Raw genomic sequence first — 10971 nt, 5'->3', positions numbered from 1 at the left:
CCAAACGGACTAAACTTGAGATAGTTTTGCGGAAGGTGGCATAATTATTAGGCACCTCCACCTGCGAATTTTTTCTGGTGTTCAAATCTAGGAGAAGTCCCTCCTATTGTCCGTAGTGCGAGTCAAAAGAAAAAAAATCAGCAAAAAAAAAATTAAATATTGACGCGCCGAATTCTACTTTTCTTGCACCTCGCTCCCATCTACCGATTTGTTCTGATTCGCGTAACGGACTTCGCCGAAAATCTGGGGCAGTAGTAGTCTAGTTAAATCTACTCATCTTGCACTTAACACATGGCTGCGTCGAGAAATCATTTTGTTCATGAGTGGATTTTCACTTGCTTAAGTCGGTATTACAAAACTTTCACTTCAAAAAGAACGGCCGAAACGTGACAACAGCGTGTTTTTTTTTTATTAGATTCATTTTTGAATCGATCTGTTCATCAAGCAGTTTTACATACCCTTGACAACATTTGCAAATTGCGTACTTAACCTTTTCACAGGAAAGACCAATATGTTATATCTCCTTAAGATTTAAACTATTCTTCCAGGTAAAAAAGTGATAAGAGCACAGACATATCAACCACGTGAAACGGATTGATTGAAAACAAAATTCTCTTTTCTTAAATAGTGAAAAAAGTATGGCAGACAATACAGAGAATGAACGAGTTGCCAGTAATCGGATCCTTGTATTTGCGCGTGATGAAAATGCGGCGAAAAAGCGTTGATCTCTCTCCAAAATCGTTTTTTTTTTTCGGAAGTCGAAAAGATCTATCGCTATATTTCTTTCTAGCAACTACCAATGTTTGCCCCGTGACGATTCCTGAAATCTTTGCGCATACACAAGGATTCGATAACTGGCAACTCATTCATTGATATTTTGATCTGAGAACAAGAGTGAAAGGTCTAAACAGCACTGTCCATATACAAAGAAGTGCATCATGTAAGTAAATTTAGTACTTTTCGTGCTACACGTGCCCGCGTGCATTTAATTCAGTTAAACCTGTCAAAATGAAACAGCGATATAAAAGCTACAGCAAAAGTGTTCATTAAAACGGCTGATAGGAGGCAGGATACTTCACCGGAAGACTCTCTCTGGTGAGTCGCGCACAATGTTCCCAGCCAAGCTTCTCGAACAACTAAAAAACAAACAAGGAAAAAGCATGCTGAATGATTGTTTTTGTTGTTATTTTGCTGAAAACTACGGCCCCGTCTTCAAAACGACAGGTACATTTTAAAACGCAGTTCCATTTTCACGGTTACGCCTACCATCTACTCTACAGCAGGTTAAATTTCGACCGAATACGATGCTTTTCGAACGTGCCCTTCTTTTTTTCTTTTACTACAGCGGCGTTTTATTTTGCCGTATTTTTTTGGTCTTTGCGAATTTCTGATCGAGGACTGCCGGCAAAAACCACCAAAAAATTAAAACTCTTCAAAACTTTTCTTGCTATTCGGAAAAAAAAAAATTCGTAAAAAAGGTGAGAAACGGGAAACGAATTAAATCCAGCTAGTTATAACTTTGCACCTTCACTCATGACAACTTATGATAGCAACACTGTGACAGGCTGGAACAGGTTACTACACGGCGTAAAAGTTCATCGCACACAAAACTAAATAAACAAACTTTGCAAGTCAATAACGACAATAGAGATCGAAAGATAGAGCTGATGTTACTCTCCTATGACACCGAAAGATAAAGCTGATGTTACTAACCAGGATGTTCCTGTCATCGTTTACCCTGTTAGGCGTGCCATCGCCATTTTGTTTCATTGAAGCCTTCAGGGCAAGGCCGTAGAGCTTCATTGCCTGCGCGCGGCGAATGTAAAACGGCAGAACCTGAACATAAAGAAGCGCGTCAGAATCAAGTATGAGACCTACGAGAACATTTTCCCTTGGAAAGAAACTGTTTTTATACGATCCCGGTTCTCCGGGCTTGCTGGGCTATCGATAGAACAATCTTCAATTAAGTGTAGACAATAATCTGATATTACTTTGGTTTATTTTACTTCGCTACATGATTGGTGTAGAAAACTCGTGCCAGTTTCTTAACCAATCAGAGTCAAGATTAAAACCAATCACGACTTGGTCACTCGCGTTTTCCCGCGCTTCAGGTAATTTATTTGTTTCACTTTGAGGCAAAATTCTTCCCAGTTATCGGGTTCGGTGAAGAGGCCTTGAATTGCACGTAACTAATAAAGATGGCTTAAAAGAAGCCGTTGAATTGAAATTGTTCAATTTTAAAATGCAGTTAAAAAATCAATCAATTTTCGACGACCTTTAGATCAAGACAAAAATGTATCTTTTGAAGACTTACCTTAGGGTCTGATGCGTCAATCCACTTAACAAGTTCCTTGAAAGTCTCATCAAGTCTTTCATCTGACGGAAGGAGAACAAGGCAAAGTAAAAAAATCGGCGATAAATTTTCCAGAAATAATACGTGAAAGCGCACTTTCTTACTAATAAACAGGAAAAATAGCTGAGGATTCCTTGAGGGGCTACTAAAAACGATGACTTAAATTAGGTTAAGTTATGCGCAATCCTCGGTAAGATTACAAGAAACTTTTACTTGAATTCTGACCACAAGCAACACCAAATAAAAGATATCCGAAAAATGCGCTTTAATTATTACCCAGATCCCTATACTGGCTGGCTGACCAGCCGGACACTGAGGAACTGGGTAGAAGATCAGATTATCATGACTGAGAACCACACGACTTGAAATCATGATGGAAAGCATTGTAGTAACATGGTTGCTCACAGATTCTGCACTTACAGATTGCTTCCTCTGTCTCCGCCTGGTCATCCGAACTACTTACATCTCCATCGTCTAGCGATTTAAAATGAGAGACATTTGGAAAAAGTACGTGACACGAACTTTATCAAGTTCAAACTTCACTGCAATAGATAAGATTAACCCTTTAAATCCCAAGAGGGACCAAAACAAAAATTCCCCGCACAATATCAAGCAGAGATGAATGAGAGAGAAAATAGGGCCAATTACGGGATTATTACTTGACCCAATGCCAGATTGAGTGGAGGCGCGGTGGCCTCACGGTTAGTGCGCTCGACTCCGGATCGGGTGGTCCGGGTTCGAGCCTTGGCCGGGATCACTGCGTTGTGTTCTTAGGCAAGACACTTTACTCTCACAGTGCTCATCTTCACCCAGGTGTACAAATGGGTTACTAGCAAATATGCTGGGGGTAACCCTGCGATGGACTAGCAGCCGCTTCATGCTAAGGAAACCGGAGTTAAGCGTTGGCCCCATGGGCCACTTGGGCCTATATAAAGGCTTTATCAATTCCAGATTCTCCAAACTAACATCAAGAATTGTATGGCAGACACAAAAGAGAATTACTACTGAGATCTTGGGATTGAGAGGTTTAAGGCAAGGATTTGAAGTTGTTTTACCTGTGGTTTCCTTACTATCTGAAGATTTTTCCAGTATCCTGTCAGCTAGAGCTATTCCCTAAGTAGAAAAAAATAAGATTAAAGCAGAACTTTCAAGTTGTTGAATAAAAAAGACTTTATAACTACAGCAACTGCAGAGTGAAAGACAAAACAAACGAGCAATAATGGTCTACCTTCTTCAATGCCATTTCCCTTGCATCTACCTCCCATTCCTAGCTTGTAACAAGCTCTCCATTACCCCTTAAATAGAACTGATACAAGGACTGAAAAGAAGCTCTCTCCGAAGCTCTCTCTGGCTTAGGGGGAACACTTACCTTACGACACAAAGCGTCTATTAATGTAGCTTTTTGGCTGTCTTTCTCACTATTGGATCATAAAAGTGACATGCAATTAGTTGGACAAAGGATCTACCAAATAATTTGGAGACAGTTCATACAGAACTATAAAGGGGGGAGAGGGGGTAAGTTTCTTGAAAAACTGTGCTGCTGCGTCGGTGGGGGGGGGGGGAAGAAGGGGGGGGGGGTAAAACAAGATAAATTGGTTTTGTCAACAGAGCTGATAATGTAAATTGACTATCGTAGAAGCTCTTAACGATGGCCAATTTACATTACCAAACAGAATGATAGACAATTATTGCACGAGCGCGCGTTGGATATGAGAAGATAGATAGTCAACTTGGCCCTACGGGCATCATTGGCTATAATCATCACATATCCATTTTTGAGAGCTCAAGAATTTATACAATTATTGCAAAACTATCCAAGTCTAGATATGTAACAAATAAATATATACATTTTAGAGAGAGAAAAATTCAATTTAAACAAAATCTGTTGCACTGAAAATCACAACCTATGCCGCAGACAACCTGCAATTGACGGTGCTTTCGTGTTTTCTCTGGTGTAAGAACCTGTGAAGTTTCTCTTTGTTTTGCCACAATTATTTTTCCACGGTCTATTGCTTTGGATGCTCTATTTCCTTTGTCTAACGTCACTTGTGATCGTAACAGGTTCTTAAACCAAGGATCTGCCACAGTTTTTACACAGATTTTGAGTAACACGTCAGGCGGGGAGGTTTGGCAGATTGAAAATTGCAGTCCCTAACCAATCAGAGATTATAGTGTGCTCACAGAGCAATTTTAACCCTTTAACTCCCATAAATGACCAAGACAGAATTTCTCCTCACAATATCCTTACAAAATCAAGTACATAAGAGATGAGAATTAGGAAAAATATAATTTAAGGGATTCTTAGTTGATCCAATACCAAATCCTCCGAACTAACATCATAAGAACTGTATGACAGACAGTAGAGAGAGTTACTGATAAGATCTTGGAAGCGAAAGGGTTAACTGAGAGTCGAAAGTAATCCAGGATTGCTTTGTTTTTGCGTTACTTTGATCTGTGTTTGGTCCTGAAAACTCGTACCACTCTCTCAACCAATCAGATGCAAAACTAAAACCAATCACGACTTGGTCGCCCGCGTTTTCCCGCGTTTTCCCGCGTTTTAGGCAGTTTGATTGTTACCACTTTGAGTTCTCATCGGCTCTCACTTTTACTTTCTCCTGATTGGCTCTCGTGATAACTTCGGCTTTGAATTAAGACACTCAATCGAAAAGCGCTCAAAACAAAACATAAAATTGGACAGAAAGTATCAAATATTACTGATAGAAATATCCCAGGTTCAGACTCAATACCTCTTGATGATACTGGCGTCTGGCCGAGTGTCGGTCTTCATACCATAATAACTGGACAACTCAACAAGATCTACCTAAACGAGATAAGATGAAAAAACATGTCAGTCTTTAACGGCTAATTGAATGAGTCGCCATTCGGTTCCTACATGATTCCAACAGTCAGTCAGTCAGTCAGTCGGTCGGTCAGTCAGTCAATTAGAGTGACAGTCACTTGGTAATAAATCAATCAGTGTGACAGTCAGTCAGTCATTCAATCAGTGTGACAGTTAGTCGGTCAGTCAGTCAGCCAGTGTGGCAGTCACTTGGTCAATCAATCAATCAGTGTGACAGTCAGTCAGTCATTCAATCAGTGTGACAGTTAGTCGGTCATTCAGTCAGCCAGTGTAGCAGTCACTTGGTCAGTCAATCAATCAGTAACAGTTAGTCGGTCAGTCAGTCAGTCAGTGTGAGTCACTTGTCAGTCAATCAATCAGTGTGACAGTTAGTCGGTCATTCAGTCAGCCAGTGTAGCAGTCACTTGGTCAGTCAATCAATCAGTAACAGTTAGTCGGTCAGTCAGTCAGTCAGTGTGAGTCACTTGTCAGTCAATCAATCAGTGTGACAGTTAGTCGGTCATTCAGTCAGCCAGTGTAGCAGTCACTTGGTCAGTCAATCAATCAGTGTAACAGTTAGTCGGTCAGTCAGTCAGTGTGAGTCACTTGTCAGTCAATCAATCAGTGTGACAGTTAGTCGGTCATTCAGTCAGCCAGTGTGGCAGTCACTTGGTCAGTCAATCAATCAGTGTGACAGTCAGTCAGTCATTCAATCAGTGTGACAGTCAGTCAGTCATTCAATCAGTGTGACAGTCAGTCAGTCATTCAATCAGTGTGACAGTTAGTCGGTCAGTCAGTCAGCCAGTGTGGCAGTCACTTGGTCAATTAATCAATCAGTGTGACAGTCAGTCAGTCATTCAATCAGTGTGACAGTTAGTCGGTCATTCAGTCAGCCAGTGTGGCAGTCACTTGGTCAGTCAATCAATCAGTGTGACAGTTAGTCGGTCAGTCAGTCAGCCAGTGTGGCAGTCACTTGGTCAATCAATCAATCAGTGTGACAGTCAGTCAGTCATTCAATCAGTGTGACAGTTAGTCGGTCAGTCAGTCAGTGTGAGTCACTTGTCAGTCAATCAGTCAGTGTGACAGTTAGTCGGTCAGTCAGTCAGTCAGTGTGAGTCACTTGTCAGTCAATCAGTCAGTGTGACAGTTAGTCGGTCAGTCAGTCAGTCAGTGTGAGTCACTTGTCAGTCAATCAATCAGTGTGACAGTTAGTCGGTCAGTCAGTCAGTCAGTGTGAGTCACTTGTCAGTCAATCAATCAGTGTGACAGTTAGTCGGTCAGTCAGTCAGTCAGTGTGACAGTCACTTGGTCAGTCATTCAATCAGTGTGACAGTTAGTCGGTCAGTCAGTCAATCAGTGTGACAGTCACTTGGTCAGCCAATCAATCAGTGTGACAGTCAGTCAGTCATTCAATCAGTGTGACAGTTGGTCAGTCAGTCAGTCAGCCAGTGTGGCAGTCAGTCGGTCAGACTTATAGAAGAACAGTCAGATGTCTGTAAAGGGAATAAGTTTTTGAGGAAATTGCGTCGGAGGGGGGTATTAAAAGATAATTTTGGATCAACTGAGTCGATAATGTAAATTGGTCATCAATGTGAAGAGTTTCTAAGGCCGATATTCCGAGTGTTAGCTATTCCTCAGAGCGAATAGAGGAATTGTGGGTTGTGCATGTCTGTTTATATGCTGGAAATGAAGCTAGGCTACTGGTGCAGGATTTAGACTGTCTATCTGTGCGTGTGTCTCTCTCCATCAACTCATTCTGCACTCTTACCATTTGTATGACTTTTTCCGCTGCAACTATAACTTGTGGAAGCCTTTGAAGTCTATCCTTTGGGAACGATAAAAAAAAAAGACGCAAGTAAAATTCTACCCCACAAATTTTTGGTATAAGTTGCATGCACGCTCCTGTTTTGTACAACTGTAAGCACAGCTATAAGGTATCTATCAGGTAAAACAGTATATCGCAAAAATCCACAGAGAGAACGGAGTATGAAAACAAAATCATCTGATATCTGTCATACTTTGGAATTGTCTAAGAAATGGAGTCTTGCTACATGTAACGGTAAATGATCAGAATACTGCTCCGCAAGCTCGTCATACAGAGTTACATCACCAAGTCTAAAATGTGAAAAGAAAAGAAGGAACAAATGAAAAATAAAAAATGGGGGGGGGGTAATTTGACTTTTTTTAGTCAATGGCATTGACTAAAGATAGACCTGACTTACTTTGGTATCCAAGAGATTTTAAGGTCCCTCATTGCCTCCTCAAACTGTTGTTTCATCTAAAAATTTGCACAAAACGTTGAGAAAAGCGAGCTGAACGAAGGAAAATGTAACACATGATCATCAAGGGGGAGCTATGTTCTGCTTTTGAGTGTCAGAATAAATAGTTGAGACTGATGAGGACAACTTCAGGCAGTTTCAATCCTTTTCCCTTTTTATCTCTTAAGGACAACTTATCATTTATCACCTGAGGGGGTTGGGGGCGCATCTCTTTTGGGGGGGAGGGGAGGGGGAAGTTACTCTCCACTAAAAGATTTTAAATGGGGGACTGTAGAAAATTGACTGCTAATGAGGGGGGATCATCGCAATACCACAGAGCCTTATGGGGGGATCAGGTAAATAACATTGTGTCACAAGCTAAGTCCTTCGACACCCTTCCGCCGCCCTCGCCCTCCCGGTTCCTTGGACTAACCTCTTTTTCCACCGGTTTGGCGGTAGTTGCTTTGCTGCTCTGTTTAATAGGTGCGGCCGGAACAACGTACTGAACTGGGTAAGCGCACTGAAATAATTGATATGAGAAGTTGAAAAAACAGCAACCGCAAAAGTAGCACCTGTATCCTCTACATTCATAACTACTCAATTTGTGTACATAACTGCCATAATCCTTTTTTTTCTGATGAAGTCCTTAACATTTTGCCGAAAAGGAAGACATTTACAAAATGCATCCGTGGTATTTCAATTTTGATCTTACTGACGTGAGCATATGACGATCAGTTCAAAGACAGTGTTCGGAGTGCTTGTGTTTCTTTCTGATTGGACAAAAACAGTCGATTCATCTTCCAATGATTCAACTGGCACTCGACGGAAACGGGCTCGACTGGCGCTAAATCTAAAATACGTCTGCTGGTTAACAAGCAAAACAAGTGAAAAACCAGAATAAAAAACAAGTTTATACAAATCGCGAATACTTATCTGAATTCACAACAGCAACACCTTTTACGGAGCTACAATTTCTTTAACCCTTTTCCTCCCTGATCAAATTTGTAATTCTCCTTACTTTCGACCATAAAATACTTATAATGTTAGTTCAGAGAATTTAGTATTGGATCAACTTTTTATCCCCAAATTGATATTTTTCTTTATTCTCATCATTTATCTGGTTGATATTGTATTGATATTGTAAGGAGAAATTCTGTCTTGATCACTGGTCAATTGCAGCTCACCTGCGAGGAAAATTCAAAATAAATCCCTCTCACCGCTTTTTTAACAGTCTCGCTTTTCACGTAAGAAATTGTTCCTTTCAGGATGTGCCCAGGTTTGGCAGCTTTGGGAATCCTATATCACAGAGGAAAAAATGTCCAGTCAATGTCGTGAAAGCCCAAGTCGGTGAACAACTAGTACCAAGAAAATTTGAGACAACACAAAAATTGCCGCAGATTCTGTTTTAAGTTTTCCCGGATGAGAAAGGTAAAGTCCGCTGACAAGCTACATGACTCACATCGCCCAGAGCTTATTCAGGTGTCCGTAACATCACGCAATTTTAAATACGGATATTTCCCCTCGTTGGACGATGGTGCATCGGAGGTTTTCATCAGCGTTTTATCACGCAGTAAGTGGAATGTATGTAACTACAATTCCGCGAGACAAGCTACCTTGAAGCTACAATAACTGAAGAGGCATTTCAGAGGACTTAAAAACCTTTAGAGGGATTCTCCTTAAATTCAAAACCAAAGAAACAGCCAATCAGATCAAAGTAAAATATCACGAGCAACCATTGAGATCTCAAAGTAAAAGAAACCAAAACTGACCAAGTCGCGATTGGTATCAGTTTTGAATCTTATTGGTTGACAGGATGGCACAAGTTTTCTAAGCCAATCAAATGACGGGGTAATACAAAACCAAAGGTATTTCGGGTCATTTCTGGCCCTTGAAAATTTCTCTATGAAGAAATTAATATCTCTGATTGCTCCTCTATTTTCAAACCACAATTTTGGACAAATTTCTTTTGTTAACTCGTGAAAACTTCCAATTTGACCCAAGACCAGCAAAATTAGTTTCGGCCACTACATTCCCTTTTTCAACGTTGGAATACCTAAAATGAAAACTCCGAAACGTAAAAATTATTCAATAAAAAATTACACAGGGGTACAGAGGCGTAGAAATCACGAATAGCATGTTCTACCCCTTGTGAACGAGGCTGTAGTTGTAGAACTCAAGAAATGCTTGGTTACTTACTTGTCATCTCCTGGAGGCATTATGTAGACAGGACAACAAGAGCCCGGTCTTTTATTGCCTGAATTGAACTTGGTAGATTTCATTGCGGCGAGACGTGAGGAATGTGTGTCTAGAGTGATAGCGGGCGAAAGTTTCTGCTCTATTAAGATGACGGTGTCTTTCAATTTCTCAAGTTGATCCTTGTTGTCATGTCGAACCTGACGGTAGTGAGAGAGTACAAACAATGAGAACAGTTTTGAATTCAGGAAGAGAGTATTGACAACAGGAAACGTCGAGCAACTCGAAAGAATGTCTGACTCATCTTTTTAGATATTTTCAGCGCAGGTTATCGTCAGACACTAGTTTAGTTTTCCTCAACGAACCCAAATCAAGACCGAATCTTCTAACCTCGACAAAAATGCGAGCAAAACGCGCACGCGAAAGCAGCACTTGCGTGACCTCTCGCAGGTGCAGATTATTTCAGGCTTTTTCCGAGTCATCTTACCTGAAGCTTCAGCACGTAATCTCCCTTTTCTAACTTGACTGAGTACTGCAAAGAATTAGGAACCAAGCAGAACGAGTTAGAAATTGGATCAGAAATATAAATTTTAAAGTGCTATACTATTCCCTCGAGCCAATTAGTCGCGGAATAATTTCAATTAGATTCAAATTGAGTAAAAAAAAACTGTTTATTAACCCTTCCGCACCCCAGATTTCAAAAGTAATTCTCCTTACTGTCTGTCTGCCATACAATTCCTATGAAGTTCTAAGAATTTGGTGATGGATCATCTAATAATCCTCCACTTGATATTTTCCTTTTTTCGTATCACCTGTCCGCTTGATATTGTATTGATATTGTGAGGATTATTTAATTATGTCTTGGTCACTCATAGAAGTCACAGAGGCAAAGAACAAAGTTAATCTTTTGTTACTAGCTTAGGACAAAGACAATCTGAGTTTTCCAAGATTCTAACCTCAGACCTTTGGATTTCGCGTTCGGTGTTCTACCACTCAGATACAGAAAACTCGTTGAACTCATTGTTGTCCTCAACCAGTTGACAATTCAACCTGGATTGGATGTAAAACCAAACTCTCCTTACCCGGTCAGGAAATGCATCTCCGCTTCCCAGCATCCTTTTGTTAGAGTCGAAAATCATCCACAGTTGAGACTCGTATTCAGATTCGTATAACAAGTCAGACAGGTATGTTGCATTTGGACTCACTTCACCCGCTTTGGACTTAAAACAGTATAAAACTGGTCAGAAAGGAATGTGGAATCCGTACTTGAAAAAAACAAAACCAAAAAAAAAACGCATGGGCAGTCCAATCGAAATGCTTGACGTATA

General features: G+C 40.6%; 1 protein-coding gene across 4 annotated transcripts in view; it reads right to left on the bottom strand.

Moving 5' to 3' along the window:
* Positions 1-387: 387 nt before the first annotated feature.
* LOC113675300 (tripeptidyl-peptidase 2) overlaps positions 388-10971 on the bottom strand; it is a 33200-nt gene continuing 22616 nt past the window's right edge. The window contains exons 27-41 of one of the 4 annotated variants that reach the window (XM_089208786.1): positions 10726-10863; positions 10131-10175; positions 9647-9843; positions 8635-8746; positions 7884-7970; positions 7415-7470; positions 7211-7307; positions 6961-7017; positions 5101-5174; positions 3723-3771; positions 3409-3466; positions 2774-2827; positions 2315-2376; positions 1714-1836; positions 388-1136 (exon numbers count right to left, since the gene is read on the bottom strand). In XM_089208786.1, coding sequence (XP_089064912.1) covers positions 1047-1136; positions 1714-1836; positions 2315-2376; positions 2774-2827; positions 3409-3466; positions 3723-3771; positions 5101-5174; positions 6961-7017; positions 7211-7307; positions 7415-7470; positions 7884-7970; positions 8635-8746; positions 9647-9843; positions 10131-10175; positions 10726-10863 — 1299 coding nt within the window. In that variant the 3' untranslated portion in view covers positions 388-1046. The remainder of the gene's footprint in view (positions 1137-1713; positions 1837-2314; positions 2377-2773; positions 2828-3408; positions 3467-3722; positions 3772-5100; positions 5175-6960; positions 7018-7210; positions 7308-7414; positions 7471-7883; positions 7971-8634; positions 8747-9646; positions 9844-10130; positions 10176-10725; positions 10864-10971) is intronic. The other 3 variants (XM_089208787.1, XM_089208788.1, XM_089208789.1) reach the window with 3 other exon arrangements.

This window comes from Pocillopora damicornis, chromosome 6 (assembly GCF_964200805.1).
Source record: "Pocillopora damicornis chromosome 6, jaPocDami1.2, whole genome shotgun sequence".
NCBI lineage: Eukaryota > Metazoa > Cnidaria > Anthozoa > Scleractinia > Pocilloporidae > Pocillopora > Pocillopora damicornis.
Note: the sequence above shows the minus strand (reverse complement) of the source record. Positions and strands in the feature narration are given on the sequence as shown.